Source organism: Haliotis cracherodii, unplaced genomic scaffold (assembly GCF_022045235.1).
Source record: "Haliotis cracherodii isolate W230 unplaced genomic scaffold, xgHalCrac1.p SCAF_4, whole genome shotgun sequence".
Taxonomy (NCBI): Eukaryota; Metazoa; Mollusca; class Gastropoda; order Lepetellida; family Haliotidae; genus Haliotis; species Haliotis cracherodii.
The window spans coordinates 54,350,058-54,373,700 of record NW_027266297.1 but is presented as its reverse complement, the minus strand read 5'-3'; the positions used below and the strand labels follow the sequence as shown (position 1 = coordinate 54,373,700).

At 38.8% G+C, this 23,643-nt stretch overlaps 1 protein-coding gene across 1 annotated transcript; it reads left to right on the top strand.

Moving 5' to 3' along the window:
• Window positions 1-1,775: 1,775 nt before the first annotated feature.
• Window positions 1,776-15,931, top strand: LOC139480314 (leptin receptor gene-related protein-like). The gene is made up of 3 exons (XM_071263368.1): window positions 1,776-1,844; window positions 4,206-4,392; window positions 5,071-15,931. The coding sequence occupies exons 2-3, from the start codon at window positions 4,219-4,221 to the stop codon at window positions 5,182-5,184; spliced, it is 288 nt and encodes a 95-aa protein (XP_071119469.1). The 5' UTR covers window positions 1,776-1,844; window positions 4,206-4,218; the 3' UTR covers window positions 5,185-15,931.
• Window positions 15,932-23,643: the final 7,712 nt, after the last annotated feature.

Sequence of the window (23,643 nt, the reverse complement as noted above, 5' to 3'; positions counted from 1 at the left end):
CTTTTGCAGATTCTCAAGTATTTCATGGTTTGACATAAAAAGCATAACATTTACAGTACCCTCTTGCCAATATGCTATTGCCCTTAAATATCCTATCTTTGATCTCTGAAATTTAATAAGTCATTAAGGCTTGTGGCTCACCTACAAAATGAAAGAATATCAACTTGTGATAAAAATGTACTGTGTCAGGATACAAATTGTGTTGCACCCATAATATTAGGATATATATCTTATTGCGACCGTAGTCATCATTGTTCATCTGAAATGGTGCACCGCTGTCCAAGGAGTAAGGCTTATTTGTTGTTAATATTTCTTTTTCATTTGCTGTTCACTTGGCTGGTGCTGTGATTAGCGTAAGTATATTTTTGATAATCTTCATATAAAGCCCCTTGTAGGGATTCTGGATCTGTGTGGACGGACCCCTGTCACTTGGGACAGCATGCTTGTTAAGATCATTAACAATCTGAAATGGGCATTGAGTGGTTTTAATGTGTGACCTGGTCGATTATATGTCATCATACTCTGATGGCTTTATTGCTTATCAACCACTGGATCTAGTCTTGATTATTTACATTTTGTCTTATGTAGCTGTAAATACTTTTAACCATGGTGCAAAGCAATAGTTAATCACGTCTTTGTCATATCATGTGTCTTGATAAAGCTGTGAATGCTTCTGACCGGGATATTAAGCAATAGTTAATTATGTCTTCATCATAGCATGATGGCAACTATTTAGTCCTAAGAGCTTTACATCCAAATACCTGTTGTTGCCCTGCCTGGTGTAAGGCATTTATGGGAGAATCAGTCTCCTGTGTCCAACAAGTACAAGCAGCCACGCACCCACATGCTTGGAGTCAGTATGCTGGGTCTGAGTGGGGTATCCATGTGAAAACTGCAGCATGGTATATCTCAGTTGGTTAGCACTATAAGACCAGCATGACGTTAACCCCATTTCACCTCGGAGTGGTCGGGTAGCCTAGTGGTTAAAGCTTTTGATTCCAGACATGGGTGCAATGTGTGAAGGCAGTTGGTAACAATATGTGACCATGGTCCCTTTCACAAGCACCCTTAGCTCTGAACCCCTTAATTTCTGTCACTGTAGACTTACAACAGTCATAGTGGTAAGATTACTTTGTGGAGCAAGGATCTGGTGGATGTCCTCGTACCCCTGTGGTGTAGATTATTGATCTTGCTATCAACCACAGCTCTGTCTAATCCTGACTTGTTTGTTCGCGGACAGATGTGAAATAGCTTCTTGTAAGGAAAAGAATTTATGGTGGTCAACTTCTTTTTTATTTAACAAATGTTATATTTGGGATAACACTTTCTTAGTAAAATACAGATTCTCGTACTTTGCACACAAAGTCAGTGATCTAACCGACTCGGCCACCGAGGCTTCCACAAAAAAGAAAGTCTGACAACTGGTAGTCTAGATCACATACTTAGGTGATCAAGATTAGGTGCCTCACTCTGGCAGTGTGGGTTCGAATTCCGGATGGGACTCAAACCAAAAAAAGTACGAGAATCTGTACTTTACTAAGAAAGTGTTATCCCAAATATAACATTTGTTACATTTGACCGCTTTCTAAATGGCATTGTGTATTCATTCTTGATTATATGTTCCTCATAATGAAGAAGTTGACATCAATAAATTCTCTTCCTCATCTGTATCACATCTAAATGCCATTCAAAGACTTGAGCTTCTTAGTAGTAATGCTGGAAGTGTAAAACAACATGCACTCAGTGTGACCTCTTACTTCCTTCCACAGGTTGATTGGGTTGGCATTTACAGCAGCAATTGGGATCACATTCTTACTTCTAGGATGTGCCCTTCCACAATTCAAGTAAGTATTGTGTGCCATTCACCTCCATCAAACAGTCATAAGCTAGTTGGGCCATGTGGGGCTTCAGGGGTAGAATAAGTGGTGATAATAAGTCAGACAGTCTGTTTTACTGGCAGACGGTCAGTTTTGAAAAGGTGCACACCCGATGGTCAGGAGTTAAAGTTGCTAACTTGACAATCCACCAGTTTATTGTTATTTTCTGAGAACTAACATTTTACAGCACTATTCTTATGTTTGACCATTGTAACTTTTGTTTGTAAGTCTAGAAAATTCTGGACGCGCAACATTTCATCTGGTCAGGTAACTTTGCAATCTTGCCAGTCCAGTTATCTTACCGACATTTTGTGGAATTTTATGCACTGGTAGAATAAGTTTCAGTTTTGCCATTCTTGTCCCTAGACTGCCGAGTGATGATACATGGTTATTATGTGTCTCCTGTCTGAATACATTGAGTGTCATCATGCCCTGACAGCATGGAGTGGTGCGCATTCTTGAGCCAGATTCAGTTATTAACAGCCCACCCTGTCATAGCTGGAAAATGACCCTGGCATTAAACTACATTCAACAACCAACTCATGTAATACATGGATTGATGAAAATTCCATGTCATTGAAATCAGATCTTTTACTCCGACATACCTTCACATAAGGTCATGTCAGATGAGCCATGAGTGATCTTTGTCTGCCCAATCTCACTGAATTGCATGGGTTCTTGGGCCAATTAGTTGTCAGCTTTCTAAAACATTAACGCTTCATATCTTTACCACTCCGATTCAGAAACTTTTCCCTGTGACAAAAGAAAACCCATGCAGGACACAAATATGCCTTCGATGGTACTTCCTTTTTGGTGTAGATGCCACGAAGCTCAGGTATAAATTATCCACAAAAGTATGGCTCATCCTTTGTTATGTACAATCGAGAAAGGTCGTTTAAACTCATTTTCAAGATACAGGCATCAGATGTGCTGATCTGAATGCTTTGCTCACTCATACTGAGAAATTAGAAGCCCTTTACGCTAACCTTAAGGGGAAGTAAAGTGAAAAAAAATGATTGCGATTTTGTTGCAATATCAATTGTCCTAGATATATTAAGTCAAATCCCAAGAGAAAAAACATCACAATATTGGTAGAAAGAATTGAAGTGTCCAAGTGAAAGTACTGAAATCACATGCGAAAACTATTTCGGGGCGTGGCCTAAAGCTACTGGCACATTAGTGCAACGATTTGTGACAAGTGTTTTCATTGGCTGATATGTTGGCTGACTGGTACTTGGCAGCTATACAGATACGTCAGGAAGTGGTCAATCTAAAAGTGTTGCTATTTCTGTTAATTCTACAAAAATAACATTGCATACATTGCTGGGTGTGTGAATTGTTTTTGGCATTGTAAGTAATTAAAATAACAATTAATGTCTGTAACAAGCTTCTTATGATGAACTTCCTGTTTGGATACCTTAAAGCAGCTTCTTGTGGAGCAACTGGCCGAGGGATAATCCCTTTCGTGTTTGTGTAGGCAATATAAATCTGTACGTCCAGCATTTGTTTACTTTAAGATTTAAAATTGATAAGAAGAATGAGCACAGTCTGTATGTAATAATGTCTTATTTGTCCAATTTCATATTTCACATTGCCATTACATTACACAATTCAAAGTCCATCTAGATGTGAAACAGTATTGTGATAATCGTTCACTGGTTTCTGGTTGGTGAGAAACTGTCCCCTCTCAAGGGCATGGTCTAGGTACGATACTTCCTCTTCTTGGGAGGCATCAAACTACCTGGATTGTGATCGCACTATGACCCTACTCAACCTGCAGTATCTCAATTAATTTGTACATATTTACATGCCACCCCTCGAAATTATTTGTGGCGTCGTCCCACTGCCCAGAGACATAATTGTGCTTTCTGACAAAGTCATCTTTGGTGTTAATGATGGTTGGGCGTCCTCTTTGGAAACATTCCCAATGAATGTAATTTTGATGTCTTAATCGTGAACTTGTTCCCTGTTGTGTACTTAAGGTGCTTTTACCATCTAAAGAATAGGAACTAGTTTTTGTTGAAGTACTTTAATATTTGAAATATTGAAGATTCTTTTTCACTGTTTCACAAGTCATTAAATATATTGCCATACCTGTGCTCATGGAATTCACCAATGTGGTAAACGTCTAAGACCTGCCTCACATCAAGCTGACAAACTGTGATATAGTTGAGATACTGTTTTACGGCGCCGTTAAACCAATCTTATTGACCCATGTCATATAATTGTTGCAGCCACTATATTGCAGTACAATAGTTAATAGAAGTGCAGCTACTTTGAGATTTGATCCAAACTTTTCACTTTACTTGCCTGTTTTCCACATTGCAGCAACTGGTGGCCGATGTTTGTACTGTTCTTCTACTTCCTGTGCCCGGTGCCGACAGTTATTGCCAGACGATTGGCCAGCAGCTTTGACTCAGCCAGCAGTGCATGTTCGGAGCTGTGTATCTTCCTCACGACGGGCGTCGTGGTGTCCTCCATAGGGCTGCCTGTCATACTGGCACACACTGGGATTGTGAGTGTTGTTCCTTAGCCTTCTTAGGTGCACAAGCTGACCATTTGTCTAAAGTACCATGACCTGCTCAATAGTTGCATCCCTTGGCTGTGACAGGATCAGCTGGTCGTGTGTTGGAATCATAGATTCGGCCATTTACACATGTTCGATGGTTTCACCAAATGGGAAAATGTTTGATCTGCACGCTTTGAACGCTTGGTGTCCTCTCATTATTAGCAGACATGCTGCGATATAACTGATAGACTGTTTGAATCTCTGTTTAACCAAATTCTCCCACTTACAAAATATGATATCATATGTAAAGATAATAAATATGAAAAAGGTGACTTGTTTAGAATTATGATTTGACAATGGTCTGAATATCAAATGTCTTCCAGAAAAAAATAAACAAATCTGCTTCACAATGACTGGAGGCAGACACTAAAAGTTTGCTGTGAGTTATGTCCCATGATTGTGTCAGGATCTGTTGATTTTAGGTTAGATCACAGGTTCTCCCTGATTATGATCCCTGCTTGTTGGTTCACCATACTTGTGTATATACAAACTTTTGCTCTCTTGGCTTTCCTCCACTTCAAGCTGGCATACCTTGATATGACTGAAATACTGTTCAATGCAGCGTAGAAGCCTAGCCAACTTTCTGCAAGGTGCATCTTAAATATAATCCATTCTTTGTTTCAGATTCAGTGGGGAGCATGTGGCTTGGTGCTGTCTGGGAATGTGATTGTGTTTCTCACAATATTGGGCTACTTTTATGTATTTGCCGGCGATGACTTTGACTACAGCATGTGGTGATATTTCTGCAAAGGGAGATAACCACATTTTGTTAAGTTATAAAACCTCGGTGCATTAATGAACACTTTACATCAGTGCTCAAAGAGACATGAGAAAGGAAAAAGGCCTTTACTACCCGGAATACCTACAAGAGTAGTAGACCATCCCCTTCTTTTGAAGCCAGGGCAGTCTATTCATTATGAAGGGTTGAGGCAGGAATATAAACATCCTTTGTCTAAGTCGAGCTTTGATCGTCTAATGTGTAAATATTGATATTCTTAGAGAAGAGATATAGAACTATGTACTTTAGCCGTGATGACAGGTTGGACATATTAGGTTACTTATACGAAGAAAAGGGAGATAACTATTTGTGACAGAAAGACTACTAAATGGACAACATAAACTTGAACATTCTAATACGACAAGGATGGGTCTATAATAAGTTTCATATTGCCAGATCAAGTGATGTATAACCTGAATAATGACTTGGTATATAAGTGCTCTATTGCAATCTCCTTAAAGTCAGATCCCATTCACAGCACCAATATTACTTTCAATGGTTCCCTCTTTGTTTCGTGAGTAGATGCCATGGGGCTCAGAAATGAGAGGGTATATAAAATGTCCACATATAATTTATTTTATAAATATTTATTAATATAATATATTTATTTATCTTCATTTTCAAAATCTTCACTCACTCGTACTGAGAATTAAGAAGCCTTGACAGTGATTGGGTGATTAGAAAGGTATCGTATGGGAGTGAAAGATCTGATTTTAATGAGATTGCTCTATTTGATGAGTGGTAATTTGATAAAGAGGTTACTTTAGTTGTGAATATCCTCATGACAGTGGTTGAAGTAGTTAAATCCTTTGAAGTATTGACAAGTGAGGATCTGTGTTTGTCGTTATAACTTGACATAAAAGTGATATTGAATGTGTTCAGTTTATCAATACCTCAAGTAGAGAGATTTGTTTCCAATCTATTTGCAAATGGGCAAGAGATGCCTTCAGCAGTGTTTTCATTATTTTCTTTCATGTAAAGACAACAACAATATCCTAATGGTGTATTCTACTCAAAGGAAGTTTAAGAACATCTGATCCTTTCAAATAACTATAGTTATTCTGACCTGCCATGACAGATTAGCTGTAGTAATTTGAAATAATTGGATTTTCTTTAACTTTGAGTAGCGAACATGATATGAGCAAGGAAATATGCTGAAGCTTGACTACCCAAGTAAAAGATAAATTGAAAGTCTAATACTTTTCACAACTGATGAAACTTGTTTATTATTTCAGAAAATTATCTTTATGTAATTGAAACCATGTTGCGAAATGTGGACAAATGTCCAAGTGACATTGACGTTATTCATTCAATCATGTAGAAAGGGAAAGGAGGTGTGGTAGAGTAGCCTAGTGGTCCAAGCTGTTGTCTCTCATGCTGAAGGCCTTGGTTTGATTCCCAATATTGGTACAATGTGTGAAGCCCATTCATGGTGTCCCACTATAAGAGTGCTGGAACATTTCTGATAGAGCTGCCTCACTAACCAGAGAAATTTGTAACATCTTGATTTGGCTCCTGATTTGGTCTTCTTTTGTTTTATTTGTTGCTGTTTCTGTTAAATGTTAACCAGTGGAGCATGCCTTGTATTTTTGAAGTGTACAAAGTCAGCATGGTCCATTTCTCATTTTCATGTTGGCAGGTTGATAAACCAGCTAATAGTATTTTATTATTTTTTTATGTCATAGAGAGTCATGAATAAATACCAACATAGCTGAATATCCAAATATTTATTTGCAATTCAGTTCGTCTAAGTATCAATACATTGTCATGTATGAACATATACGGTCATGTATCGATACAAATTGATACTTTTATTTATAAAGAGGATTTAAACAATTTATTGTATGTACCATACTCTTGTGTAGCAAGTATTGTCTTAATCTGTTTGGATCGGGTGTGTAGTCATTTTCTTTGGTTTCATCCTCGATTATCCTATCTCCTTCTGGGAGATATAGACCCTCGACCCAGAATATCTCCATCACTAACTTACAGGACAGGATTTCTCTTGTCATGAGCTTGAATCAACCAATAAAAATTCCCTTTTGAATGTTAGTTCAGTATAGATCTATAAATTATCAGGGGGCACAGGTGGCCCAGTCATCTACGGCACCGCAATTCGCTGTGCAGAGTTGTGTCACTTGGGCATGCCAGAAACCTATGATTGTGGGTTCAAATCCCGGTTCGCCCCGATTATGTTTCTAGGTTTGTCAGCATACCCGTGCTCGTGGGTTTCGCTGAAGTGGTAAACGTCTGAGACCTGCATCACTTCGGCCTTTCCTCCCACATTAGCTGACACGCCGTGATATAACTGGAATACTGTTAAAAGTGGTGTTAAACACAACTCACTCACTATAAATTATCAAAGATACAGCCTCGTACAAGTGAGCACTGGATAATTTCCTGGAATCAGAATACTACAAGTGAACTTTTAGCTGAAAAAAATAGTTGGCCAAACATCAAGATGGGAAGCAAAGTCCTTACTGCCTCAAGATATTTGTAGTCTGAGAGTTCTGACTGATATCTCCTCTTGCTTCTATCATGGAATAACAGAGTAACATGATTGGGTGCTATTTTTAGCATCATGACATTTGAACCAGACTCAAAATGAGGCTTTGGTGGCCAATGGGACCAGGGTTATCATGATAGAATGGAGATATGATAGTCGAGGATGCTTTGGTTATGGAATATGGCTGTTTAGTATAACCGGTACATGGATTAAGCTTGTGTGTATCTCATGAAACTTGGCTGGTGACAGAAAATTTCTGTAGGATCTGTTGACCTATCAAGTAACGGTGTAAAATGATTCTGAAATGTTCATATCTTTCTTTAAATAAATGTTAAGGATAAGTATTAAACTAATAAGCTTCCATGTGCATTTAGAACTTCATTAGGGAGGTATATACTGTTAGATAAGTGTTGGGACATTGCGATTGCCTCTGATTGAGCAGTTTGGTGAGTTATTCTTGGCTGTGTGTTTCCCATGCAGTGTCAAACAATTGATATTATTCATGTTGTTATTTTGGAACTGTGAAAATCACAGCAATAGGCCACAATAAATTAATTATTAGATTTTTCTATTAAGAAAAAGAGACTGAGGGCTTTATCATTTGTAGAACTGGCCAAGGCAAATGTGTACATGAGCAAGACGTGAGGCAGATATTGGAATGGCAAGTGCTGATCAGCAGGGGATGCACAAGGGTCAGATTCACCACCTTGTGTTATAGCCCTGTGCTGAGTGTTGCCTGACCATATTGTCCTAATTACATCAAGTAAACAACAAGGCAACAGTGAATGAGGATGAGATGAAAATCTAATTATTCATTTATTATGGCCACTGAGTGTAAGAAACAATTGTATTCTGTAGGTGTGATGAGATTTCTGTTGTCTTCTTGTCAGTCTGCATGTTTGGATGTCAATGTTACAAAATAGAAGTTTTATATTTAGTGAAATGTCCATCTTTTTACCCAAATTTGTGATTGAACATTGAAGCAAAGCCTTAAAGCTGCCACATTTGAGGCAATTACTGCAGATCTTAAACTCAGAATTGATACCTCTCTACAGATGTTGTGTGATATTGAGATTAGGTATGATAGTTCTCAGGCCTGACCCATTTGTTTTCTTGTAAGAAAGAAAAACAAAAACAACAACAAAAACAAAACAAAACAACATAAACCTAACAAAAACCAAAAAAACAAACTCATACGTACCAAATATTTGTTCAAAGTAAGCATGTTTTTAATATTATTTTTATATCATTTTAGGTCAGTTATTTTGATAAAATGGAAATAAAGTGGTCTTATATTATAAGAAACCATGGAACCAGAATCAGAACTGATTGTGGAGACTTTTGTTCACTGCAGATCTTTAAGGGGAATAGATGAAAAATTAATGATGTGGCATTAAATAATTTCACTCACTAATCTGTAAAGGGTGAATTTCTGTGAGTAAAGGCAACATTGTCCAATGAACAGTTCTGTATGTTTGTAAAATGGGTTTTGTTTTTTTAACATGTTAAAACTTTTTGTAAATCCCCTTTGAAGTCATCACTCATCTTATTATAAGTGTGTTATTTTTAAAATGCTAAATACTGACACCCATAAATCATGTTAAATCAGTCCATGCTGTAGTCAGCTTGATAGCTAGTGATAGGAACAGGAGAGAAATAGGGAGAGCTATCCTTTTGTTCCTCTGCCCGCCTGAGAGAACACCATGTGGGCCAACCTCATTAAATACTTGTTTGTATTTAAGCCCGGGGCTTACGTTTGACCCATTCTGATTGAGTAATATGTTATTTAAATCCCTGAGCTTAACAAAAACAAAATTACAAGATGTTAAAATTACATGATATAGAATTTAACATTTAAAGTTTGATGAAACAATTGGTAATTTTAATACAAACACATTGAATTATACCTCCGCAGCCTGTTTGGTTGATTATTATTAACCACCGATTCAGCATGTCTATCAAGTGCTTAAATTGTCACAATGAGTTTCCAGTATGTTCTGGGGGTTCTGTAAGTGGCCCAGTCGTCTAAGGCGCCGCGATTCGCTGTGCAGAGTTGTGTCTATTGGGCACGCCAGAAACCAATGATTGTGGTTTTGAAACCCGGTTCGCCCCAATTATGTTCTAGGTTTGTCAGCATCATACCCGTGCTTGTGGGTTTCACTGAAGTGGTAAACATCTGAGACCTGCATCACTTCGGGCTTTCCTCCCACATTAAGCTGACATGCCGTGATATAACTGGAATACTGTTAAAAGCGGTGTTGAACCCAACTCACTCACTCACTCACTCCAGTATATTCTGCCTGAGTGTGTGTTGTTAATGTTGAATCCTCTGACAGCATTCGTTATTCGCCAATGATTGATATGCTCTTATTAGTAAACATATTATCTGGTCACATAAAATTTGATTTGAATTTGAACCCATGAGCTTAATAACATGTTATCTTTACAGTAAAAACGGGGAGGGCTTTGAATAGACCATCCCCTGTATTGAAAGTGGATGGAATGAAGGGAAGTCTTGACCTCATAGGCGATGGCCAGGAACCGTTATCCCGTGCAATAGGAGAATTTGTAAAAGGCTGAGAAACTTGTGGTTTCATGTAAACTGTGTCAGTTTGGTTTCATTTCAATGATTATTTTGTTTCTTCCATTTTTGGGAAGCGTTTGCAACGTCTGTCTTAAGTACAATGGTCGATTAAGCGTTGGTAAGCTGCACATATACTCCCCTTTCCATGTTCATGAATAGGTGTGAGTAATTGCCAACATTTCTTGTTCATTTTAACCCCAACTTTATGTCTGATCCCACATCTGGTACATTATTCAAATATTTACTCTTGGAGATGTCAATATGCAAAAACACGGACCCGAGGACCTGACCCCTGAGGTGGTCCGGTCCGAGGGTCCTTGTTTGTGCATAATGACCTCGTCAAGAGTAATCATTCGTTTCTATATACCAAAGTTCACTTTAAAGTTTATGAAGCCTTTAAACTGTCCATTAGCTGCAAAACCATGAAATGTTAGTACAAGATGCCATCTTGTTTTCTAGCAGACGAGTCAGTATTCATCACGTGACAGGTCAATACTGATCATGTGATGAGTCAATATTCGATGTCACATGATTTAGGGGTCTACATTGAAATGTATTGTTTTTGGCTGTGATATGGATTAACCAATGGAATTGCAAAATTTCGTTTTAGAGATAACAATACTGATTTAAACCAGTCACGTGTTAAACCCCAGTAGACATCGAAATCAGATCCCTATTCAGGAGGCAACAAAATAGATCAAGGCTGATATAAAGTCTGTTGTGGAGAAAATACTATTTTAAGTTCATCACTTGTTTTACCAATTATGCCCAAAACTACGAGAGTCAGGAGAGAAAAAAAGTAGAAATAAACATATAAATGAAAAATGAGTAATATTGATGACCTTTAGTAGGAAAATGCTCTGGGGAGAACAAACATAGTCGAAACACAGTCCATGTACCTATAAATTTTATTTTTGGCCACAATATGTTCATATTACAGATCTGTGTTACTGAAACTGCTAAAAAATGTCTTGCTTAGTTAAGACAAGTAATTTAATTGGTCAGGCCTAAAGAAAGAATTCATTATATTGTTTTGTAATCATGTGATCATTTTGATACTTCTTTACATGCCTGTGAATTAAGTGTTAAAACACAACTGATCAAAGTAGAAACTCCCACTGCATGCATTTTCACACTAATGCTGGCTTTCTCAAACAATATCTCAACATTCTTAGCCTGAAAACCAGTTGATTATATTAATTATTAAGACCAGATGCTTCACATTTCTATTATTAATGTTCATATGTGGAGGATGTGGGGGTCAGCACAGTGAACAGGTCTTGTACAATATGCTGTCATATATCATTGCATTGCCATTAAACATATCGTAACAGCTGTAATCCTATTATACCATTCGTGCTTCAGTAGCGTTGCATATTACTCAGATTATTCCCCAGTGAGCCCATTTGCTAGAGTTGCCTCCCTTTGGCATGACAGGATCCAATGATTACAAATAGAATACCAGATTGGCCCAGATTATGATCCTTGGTTTGACAGCACCATATCTGAGTTTCAATGGTAAAGGGCTGACCATGTAATATTGTTGGATGCCTTGCTGTACTCTGTATCCTCTGAAAGGATGAGGATTGAAGGAGCGAAGATAGATGATGTGGGGGCTGTGTGTACCATGTCTGTATATGTTGCCTGTTTATAGCAATGCCCAGTGAAGTGCTGGGTTTGTTCAGTTGCTCATAGTTGTAATATCCTAGCTGCTGAATTACTTTGTTTAGTGATGTTGATTACTGTGATCTTATACCGACTTACATAGAAATGGGTAAGTAAATGCAAACCACTACATCGGAAATCATGTAATCTGGGCAGTTAGCGTTGGAAATTTTTATAAACAATTAAATGGACGTTCACACAAAACCATGATTCTTATAATAGATTATTTCACTTCGAACAGACTAGATTAACACCTTTTACTGGCAAGACTATTTTTTTTTTTGGTCAAGAGAATTTTGGGGCACAAATTCTGGTTAGTAGGTTGAAAATATGTAAATTAAAAATTCCGGTTTCACTCCTTTACAGACACAGATTTGTCACAATTCGCCATAATCCATGTTGTGTTTTGAAGGTTTTAGGATACATTTTCAACAGATTTTAATTAGAGCATTTTAAATAATTTATTTATTTTGATAGTGACTTTATGTGAAGTGGGTTATTTAAAAACATTTTACTTATTTCTGGTCAGTGGAATAAGAAACACAATGCTTGTCAAGTTTTCTTTTTTTTGACATTTGATATTATCTGGAGCTGGTGGATTTGCTGTTTTGTTTTGAGTAGGCTGATTCCTAAAAAATACTTCTGTCCAAGCAGAAAACAAAACAAATGTGATTTGTGAAAATCTGACAGAAATTCTAATGATTGCTGGTCCAGGTGTAGTATGGCCGGTGTTCATCTGATAGGCAATTTGTTTCCATGATTTCTACCATGTTCATGGGGAAAACGTTTGACCAACGAAGCTTGATAATGTACTATCCCACCTAGCTTTCATGTTTGGTAAGGTAATATGTGTAGGACTTGGAACAGGTCTGCGATATGGACTATAGACAAGCACAGTCACAGTTGTCTGCAGTCAAACTGATTTTATTTAACAAAACTAATTTGCATAATTTTTTTAAAAGGTCAATTGAAAATAAAAGTGATATTTGAAGCAGATATGAAACTTGGGTCAAACAGTTTTGAAAATATATGACAGCAAGTAAATGATTATATTTGTTAACTGAAATAAGCTTACTTTAATGTTGTAAAAGCGTGTGTAACTGTAACCAGAGATAGGACTATTTCACTACATGCCAGGGCCCAGTTCCACATAGCGATATTAGCACTAAGATGATCGTAACTCCCATACTTTAAACATAGGCTTACGATGATCGTAGTGCTGAGATCGGCTTGTGGAATGGGTCTAGGTATTAATGAGCTAGTGAAATATCTTATGTGTTACGGCTAAGTGGTCGTCAGGTGTTAAACAAAAGGACACTCCCAGCAGAGGTATCGGCTAAAAATAGAAATTATATGTTACATTACCTCATCAAAAACTGTTCGGGAGTATAAGTTTGTACATGTGTCATGTCACGTGATGTGAGTCATGCGTCCAACAAAGATCTGATAAATGTGTCTGTTATTGGTAGTGTTGCTTGTGTCGGCAAGTGTTGTTTTCATTGGATTGAAGCTTGTTTACTGTTTGTTCCTTATTGAAGACGGCTTGTATGTCTTTATGTTATGCTATATGCCTGCTTCCAAGTACCCATTACTCTAACATGTCTGTTTCATTCATGTGTCAAACATCAAGTGGATGAGGGTTGACTTGATAGAATTAAGTCATGTTATGGGTTTGAGTTTGCACAGTGTTGTGAATGCTGCAGAATTATATATAGATGACCAGGAAAGAAACACTAAATATACTTGGAATAGATTGAAATGAATACCGGTAGGTCATGTACATAAGGAATAGTGACACAGCGTCAGTCCATTTGGACATGAATTATGCAAACATTTCAAAGCTTAAAACAACTGCCCTTCTTATAAGAATAATAGCTGCCCTGGTAAAACCCAAGAGTAATAGTTGCCCTAGGCCTGTGTTAGGAGTCTAGTGCAATATAAGTACACACATTATTATTGGTATGAAAGATTTCCTGATGAATCCCAAGGAAAAGAGCAGCAGGTGTCAACCTCCCCTATAGTGTGGTATCAGCAATGTTTCTGATAAATTGTTACCTAGCAACAGTTTCCTTGAAGGAAGTCCCCAGTACCGCGCCATGACTGACTGAATGATGATATCAAACCCTGAGAAGTACCATGAAAGTTACAAAGGAGGAAGCCTGTGTCTAAGTCATTGTCCATCTGTATTCCTGTATTTGCTGACCATGCACAGGATGAGACATGTGTTATCTGGAGCAGAAACCAGTTTGGAATACCAGGGTTGTCCGGACATGACTTAGTTCATCCAAGAAACAACAGGGTTAAGATGGTGGGGAGTATTGTGGCAAGTAGCGATCATACTGGAGTGTTGCCTTGTGTCTTTCTGTCAGATGGCATTAGCTAAAAGTTACTTGCCACATTTGTGTTGACCAGTCTCTCTTGGTACTATATCTGTTTCTGTTGTATAAGCTCCTTTTGAAGTCTGCATTAGTTCGTTCTTTCAGCTTTAATGTTGAATTCAGTGGCAGGGATGGTATCTTGAATCTTTTTCACTGTGTTTTGTTCCAAGTCAAATGAAGGATATATTAGCTTGAAAAACACGATTAAAGATGGAGGTAAGGGCCACCTGGAAATGTCAGTTTTTAAAATGTGAAATATTGTATGAAAACTAGCAGACATGTTCAAATGTCTCACAACTAGCCCATTTTATTTCTTACACTTGCTGTTTTGGGCTTCTGACAGGCTAGTGTGGCGAAAATGAGCAAAAGAGGCCAATATTTGAAACTTCAAATGTAAAGTCTAAGTATAGAAAGTCTGTATGATAAATGTTTTACCATGTGTTTGGAGTCCCAAGACATTATTGAAATAAACAGTGTCTAGTTATTCATATGAAAACATCTAAAAATTTAAACCCCTGGGCCCCCCAAAAAACCTTAAGTGAATCAGTTTCACACATAGTTTATGTTAAGCAGGGAATGTGTACTATTTGTATCATCATCATCATCATCATCATGGATTTAGGCCTAAACATGACCATTATGATCGTTTTATGTATGAAGCTGCCAAATCCAACTCAATCCAACAATGATCAATGTTTCAGGATTTTCATGGTGTTTGTCTATTCAGGCATGTTTTCAGTTCCTGCTTATTTGTGAAACTCGACCCCGAATTGTGACTAAATGGTTTAACCAGTGTCCATGACTGTTTGTCTTTGTGCTGTAAATGTACCTCTAATGAAGACAACAATGTCCATATATGTCCATAAAAGACCTTGCTACCTAATAAGGGCAACACATAACCATATAAGGCTCACAGCTGAACATGCATCCATATATGGCATAGGCTGATGACCTATGGGTGCATGTGGTCAGATTGTTTTGGAAAGAAATAAGGCCATACTTTTTTAAGTTTATGTTTCAAAGATTTATTCCAGCTTTTCCACACAAGGTCAGTCGAATGAAAAATAAAAACAAATGTCAATCATTTATTTATTTATATGAAAGTCATACTGCTGTAAAGTTAAAACTGCAGGTGGCCTCTTGATGTAGACATGGAATTTATAAATTACATTTTGTATTGTATAAGCACGTCTACATAATAAAAAAATAAAATTATATTTAATTTATTTCTTGGACTGGCTCCTTTTTCAGTAGGGGCAGCAGGCCTGTGAAACTAAAAATATAAAATGTGTGGCCTAATGGACATGAAAACCGATTGTCCCATTACTATTAATGTTGGTCTGTGTCAGTAGGTGTTTCATGTTTGATCAGGACTCGTGATGAGGTGTAGGCTGTAAGTGCTATAATCATGAAAACCCCACCCTTGTTAGTGTAAAGGATCTCAGTTTTATCATGTACAGACTTAGTGTACTGCATGTATATATGAACTTTATCATGTTTATTTTGTAGTCTGTGACTCTTTTCTATGCTGGAGCTACTGTCATTGTGAATATGTGGATGTTTCTTTCTGTACAGAATAAAGTCATTGTTTTCAAATATTTCCTGTTTTTGATGCCAGTTGTCACCCTGGGGCGGAATAGATCGCTAGTATTCTTGTTACCCATCAATATCCAGGTTAGAATTGGACTTCAGCAACCCATGCGTATCATAAGAGGCGACTAATGGGATCGGGTAGTCAGGCCCAGTTACTTGGTTGATGCATATCATCGTATCCCAATTGCGTGGACTGATACTCATGATGTCAATCACTGTATTGTCTGGTCCAAACTCGATTATTTTACAGACCACCGTCATAGAGCCTGAATATTGCTGAGTGCTGCATTAAACAATAAAGACAAAAGTATTGTTGCTTGTCACGATGTCTGACCTGGCTTTTTGTGTATTTGGAAGGGAAATTGTTGCTCATACTTTCAACAACTGCCTGGCCAAGATCAGTGTTCACAGGTGTGATATAGCTGGAAGTCTGAGGCATAAAACGACATTCACTTATTACTGATGGTAGCTGTGGAAGAGGTAGGTACTGCGATGGACGAACAAGGTTTCAAACAAAAGATCATGAGGCATTTTATTCTTCTTACAGCAAGTTCTGGATGTCATGGTGGCAGAGTAGGTGGTGTGTTCAATGGTAACACTGTTGATGGAGGTTTGATTTCTACATCAATACAATCTCCCTCATTGTTTGTTGCTGTCCTGACAAAATGGGATGAGAGCATCTTCATCCATGAGTGATGTAAACTACCATCCTCTGCTGGTATGAGTTCATTGCCCAACTTGAACTGGCCTGCATCAGGCATCCTTTGACAAAATAATTACGTCAGTATATCCCCAGTGTGAAGCCATGTATCTGTGAATCACAGACTAAAATCAAATCCTCGTATTTGGCATAATGCACCATACAAAAAGTTGATTAGGTCCATTATTACAACAGGTTGAGAGTAGTGCCACAATGTTCTCCAAACTATGACATTCACTGCATGTAACCTTGTGACCTCATCAATAGAATGTCACTGCATATTTGAATGTGCAACATTTTATCAACTTCTCCAACATGTGCACACTAATGTAGAGAAATTATGTTTTCTTATATTATCCATATGTTGATGAATATTTTAAAAAGTTAAAGTGAAACTGTTAAGACAGTGAGTGATATCCCAATATATCAGAAAAGAGTGAATTTGGCATGTTAGGTAACTAGTTGCACACTAAACCTTCTTTATTTACTTGGACGTTTAGATTAAATAACAAGGGTTTTAATATTATGTACCTTATAAAAAGTTAATAAAGTTAATACTCTTTACTAAAGACCAGCGGACAGCCTCTAGTTCTTGCAATGATGTGTCCTCAAGGGGAAACCCAGTGTGATTACACTGTTCATATATGAATATAAAGAATAATTATTGTGATATGGACATTTTTTTTCAGGTCAATCAATGTTCAAATGTGCACACAACAAACCACTGAGACCAGGTTTTCTTGAGACCGTAAATTCAAATTTTCTTTCCATTTCAAACTGTTGTGCGTCTCTGACGGTTGAAAATAACCACTACCGGTACTTCATGACTGGTGTAAAGAACAAATAAATTTCTGGGCAGAATTTGAATTTGATAAAATTCACTTTTTGAACATAAAAATTTAGAAATCCTATCTTGGTCCATATTTATCACAGACACACACTAGTGCACTTTATATCTTCAAAGAAAAAGAGAAACAAGTGCTTCTAAAATATCACAACCATGAAAATTTTCCTCCTGACTGAAAAGAAGACATTATAGTCTTATGGATACAGGGAACATATATTTGGGTGAAGAACTAGTGGCAGGTCCTGAGGATGCTCATCTTCCCCAGTCTTGTCCCGAGGGAGTTAACTGACGGTAAAAGTCCAGTTTACACCCTTGCCGACTAGGCTGGAATATCTGGGCTCGATCATGGCACCAACAGTGGCTATAACAAGTCCCTCCTACTGACCAGTCAGATTCTGTCTCTCATATCACTTGCATTTGGTTCAAACAAAATGGTGGCACTCTATCAAGACAATCTGATCAATAATCAAAATCAATCTTGTGATAAAACAGGTCTTCAAAGTGCAACAAATCACGTAAGCACCTTGATTAAAACCTGAAAAGATTTGGAAAATATCTGTTAACGAGTTGGCGGAACACATGCTTTGCAAGTCCTGCAATCAACCGAAATTAGCATGGCAGTTTAAGAACCGGATTTCGTTACGCAGTTTTAATTGGACAATGCTCATTAATCTAGACGAAATATAACTCCATAAGTTCAGCCTAGTTAGGGAAGGGTGGAAACTGGACTTTTATAGTCAGCTCCCTGGGCTGATGCTCTACTACTGGACCACGGAGGCGGTCTCACTCAGTAGAAGAAGAATAAGGCAATACTTCATGGTTGTGTATGTAAAGCTTTAATACAAAATCAAGTCCATGTTTGCTGTTACCATGACAACAAAAGTTAAGGCAACTATTCCAGTGTATATTGATACAGATGTTTACAACTAATTTACACCTGGAGGAACAAATCCTTACACATGCACATGTACTATCATTCGTTAATGTTTTATTGCACATAATAAACTATTACAGCAGTGTTGTGGTTATCCATGTTAAGGAAGAGAGTTTATGGATGTCAACTTCTTTATTATGATAATAATATTGAATTTATGATGTCAACTTCTTTATCAATATTATTATCATAATAAAGACGTTGACATCCATAAACTCTCTTCCTTATGTGTATCACTCATAAATGCCTTTCAAAGACCTCATATCCATCTTGATCAGAAAAAATGAATTATTAATATCTATTTCTCATAGTTGTCAACAGAAATTGTAACGAAAGTAACAAGTTCAAGAACAATACATGAATACTGTTTATCATAAACATATTCTTGTATAAAGTATTATTATTTCCTTCAAACCAATATATCCTTTTCAGCAATGGGACCTTGAGGTTCTGCTGGATGTCATTGTCAGTGCATCAGTCTTGTAAACACTGCCTTCCTCCATCACCCAAGAACACACATGGAGATGCAGTAGTTAGAGCTGGGACAAGTCCAAATTTACTACCCGGGTACCCAACTCCCTATTACCCGATCCTACCCGGGTATCCACTGTAGGTCTCAAGAGTTCGGTACAAAATGTCCGATTGGGAATTGTTTTACCGCAACCCTGGCAAAAACTGTTTCGATACATGTATCAAACAATCAGATTCTGTGTACACTGAAGATGTTTGAAGCTTTATGTTTAATTAACCACTTCCAATTCAAAAGGAATGAGTGCATCGTCAGAAAGAAATGCAGTTATTAGCGACTTGTAGTGTAACCACTGAGCTATAGTGATTTTTTTGTCAATACACATTATATCACATGACTAACCATGGGTCTGGTCAGTACTGTGGGTACCTGGGTCCTACTCAGGACCCACCTGACACGATTACCCAAGTTACCTGTCCCAGCCCTAGTGGTAGTCAATACTAGAGTTTAGTACTCTTATACAATGAGGCTGTTAAGAACTCACAGAAGTCAAATGAGCCCACTCTGTACATGAACACTGTGCGAGGCCTACCACTGCCTGACACTAAGGCAATGTGTAGAACAGACACAAGGCTGTGATACATGTTGGACATGCTCTCAAACAAAGATACACACTGGCTTCCTTCTCAGGGGAGCCATACCTTGTTATGTTAAAAGTACTGACTGCACCACAACTATGGCCGTATGTATTCATGGGTGATGGAGGGCATAGAGTGTAAAAACCTGGGAAGTACTTACAAAGACTTGAGTACATTGCTGAAGTTCCAATGGAGTCTATCTTTCTGCATAGAAGCCCTTCAACTTGTCTATGAACTATAAGTCCATGTTTACAGTTATCTGAAACCCCAGGAGGAGCTATTTCCTACATAAATACAGACTAGCATATCTCTCAGTTATAATTGTGTTTGAACAAGACAATCCTGTGACTGATCCTGTCAGCAATGATCCACGCTGTTGGGGTATGATGACACACAATCAACTAAGTCACAGAGCATGGCCACCCGATATATCTAGTCGCCTCCTATGACCACACAGGTTGTTGGGGACATACTCTCACCTGGATTCCCCACAGGGTTGGTTGAGAAGTTGGAAACTGGTATAGAGGACTGGCTGAACCCGGTTTGTTCTCGTTTTCACTATATGCATACCCATTTATATACTCACACGCCAAAGAAGTGGTTATAAGCAAATAAGTTTAACAAACACGGAACCATAAATTGATACGAATTTGTAGTGAAGCCTGATGGGGTTATCAATATTTTTGGTTGCATTTTGGAAGCCTCGAGTAAAAACGCACCATAAAAAAACGAATCGCCAAAACGCACCATTTTCAATGAATATGTGGGTATCATGCACCAATTTCCTGCAAAATCGAAAATGCACGAACTGTAGTGGGTATAAAACTGTGGCCGATTCTTGGACCAACCACTCCTTGGTCAACAATGCCACGCCTAACTCAAATTCAGAGAAACCAGGCTATCGGACGTTTGGAAGCTGGAGAGTCTGTCCAAGATGTTGCCCGTCATTTCAACGTTAACATAACCACAATTTACCGTCTCCTGCATCGATACAATGCTACACAGACCACAGATGACCTTCCTCGGAGCGGTCGTCCTGGGATCACCACACCTCGACAAGATCGGCAGATTACCCATCAACACCAGCGACATCCGTTCCTAACTGCAAGTGAAACTGCTCGACAGACCATAGGAACACATAATCGACACATTAGCCGGGACACTCCATTCCAACAACCTCAGATGTCGCCGACCAGCACGTCGTCCTGTTCTCCAACCACGGCATCAACAAGCACGGCATCAACAAGCACGACTTCAGTGGGCACAGGGTCATCGCAATTGGCATCATCGTGAGTGGAGGCATGTCATCATGACCTAGCGTCATGATATGGGCAGGGATTGGACTTAATGCGAGACTTGGACCCATGTGCTTTCTGAATGTTGGTCAAGGTCGGGGACACTGCGTCACTGCTCAGCGGTATATTGACCAAGTGATCAGACCCACATTGTTCCAGTTTTTGCACAACATCAACAACACATTTTCCAGCAGGACAACGCTCGTCCCCATGTTGCCAGAGCTACCATGGCCTTTCTGCAACAACACAACATCTGTGTTCTACCGTGGCCAGCCCTCAGCCCTGATCTGAACCCCATCGAACATTTGTGGGATGAGGTTCAAAGGCGTCTGCACAATGTGCGTCCCTACAACTGCCGCACAGCTGCTCTGAATGTGTGCAGGAGGATCCCTAGGGCCTTCACAAATCGTCTGATCCAATCAATGTACAGGAGATGTGTGGCAGTGATCAATGCTAATGGTGGTCCCACCAGGTATTGACTGACATTTTGGGTATTGACCCGAAACTGTGTAGGCCCTTAACATTTGAAATAAACAATTATGTCATCTGTCTTTTAATCCATTAAACTGTCTTCAGTAAATTTTTTGTCAATCTTGCCCTATTAGTATTTCTTGTCTTTACTGTTGAAAATAAATAACATGTACACCGCATACTCGACTTGCGTTTCTTTTGCGTGTGAGTATACATATATATGTGTATATTTGTCTGAGCAATCCTCATGGTCATAAAGATCAAACAGTAGGATGTCTTTCCTTCTGAAGCAGTATAATATGGATAGTTGTAGAGAGAAACAATTTCATTAAAATCAGATCTTAGTTCTCACTACTGCTGAGGACATCCTATTACAGTCACATCAGAACAACCTTTTGCAAGTTTCAAAGTGGAGACTTCCCCACACTACTATTTGAAAATCTTTTGGACAAGTTCTCTTTTCAAAATTTGAAAACTAAACAAAATTAGTAAAATCTAAATATTTTTTACATTTGTATACTTATCCTGCATTACTCCGTATTGCATTTACTGCTGTCTTTGACAGAGTGACGAACTGTGTGAGATCCAGCTGCTGAAGAAAGTTGTCCCAACCAGCTCAGGAGGCAGCGCCCTCTCACAGTCGGCACGTGACCCGGAAGTCATGACGTCACACAAAAACACATAACTGCTTTAAACATAACATCTGAAACTTCGTGGGGAGGTAGCGTAGCGAAAGGGAGGGCACTTAGACTTCGTAATGCAGGATAAGTATACAAATGTAAAAAATATTTAGATTTTACTAAATTTTTTAACTTATCCTGCATTACTCCGTATTGCATCTTTATCAGACGGCATGGCCGGTGGGCATACCTGCAGATGTGAACCATATTAAACCCTCGTCTAGGTCCGATGAATCCGCACCGCATACAAGTGATGACCGGAACATCTACGACCATTCCTGTCTTCAGGAAACAAGAGTCGATGCAAAAACGAAACGCCCGAATAGGTAACCGAAATACAATGAGGCGTGTTGCCAAAATATATAACTTACCGAAGAGCGAAAGCGAAACGCAGTAGAGCCCTCTAATCTGAGGCGATAAACACCAGAGAGTTCGACGGGCCCCGCTCGGGGAATCGAAGAATCAGCGGCGTCGGCGGCAAAATTTACGACCAATCCCAAGAGCGAATGCGAAACGCAGGAGAGCCCTCTAGGCTGGAGGCAAGGAACACCGGTGAGGTCGACGGGCACCGCTCAGGTTTTGCGAAGCTCCGCTGAGCGCTGCTGCCGTCAACGTAGGTGGGGGTCGACGAGCACGTTGAGCGAGGTGTGTCCTGGATACTCGCATGAGCTGAAGGATCACAGCGACGAATGACTGCAACATCGGCACTGCCTTGTGAAAGTACAGGGCGTCGTACAATCACGGCAGAAAGGGGCGGCCCCGACCAGATTTGTTCCCGCGGCAACAAGTGCAGCGAGGCAGAAAATCTGGAATTTAAGCAAAACATAACTATGTGGCAAAGCCACAAAGTGCGGGAAGCATAATGTGATTCAGAAACTTTGTATTTCAATGAAGTTTATGAGATCAAACAATGACGCTAAAAGGTAGCGAAAAAGCATAGCTTTAAGCAAACACATAACCATGTGGCCAATCACAAAGTATGGGAAGCATAATGTGATTCAGAAACTTTGTATTTCAATGAAGTTTATGAGATCAAACAATGACGCTAAAAGGTAGCGAAAAAGCATAGCTTTAAGCAAACACATAACCATGTGCAAACACGTAACCATGTGGCAAAACCACAGAGTACGGGAGACATAATGTAACTCAAAAACTTCGTATTATATTGAAGTTTATGAGAAGAAACAATTACGCTGAGAGGTAGCGAAAAGGCAAGGCTTTAAGCACACCAAAACAACATACATAAATGTAATGTATTACCCAAGCCAAAGAGAGAATTCAAAACGCAGAACAAGACATTACGTGGCCACGTGGTGAATGGCCAAAATGGCGGGAAAGAAAACAAAATGGCGGGAACAACATTGCGCCCGTAAATTACTGTGACGTGAGCCACAGACGAGCGATAAACGTTACAATTTACGAATGGGAAGACCCTAAGGTCACGGCCCATAACAGGTAACAATGTAGCAGCATATAATGAATGTAGAAACACGCAAAATATAAAAAACAAATAATAAGCTTTAATTTCCACAAGGGATACACAGTACGTCCGTCCGTGGAGGTGACAAAGCAGTTATGTGTTTTTGTGTGACGTCATGACTTCCGGGTCACGTGCCGACTGTGAGAGGGCGCTGCCTCCTGAGCTGGTTGGGACAACTT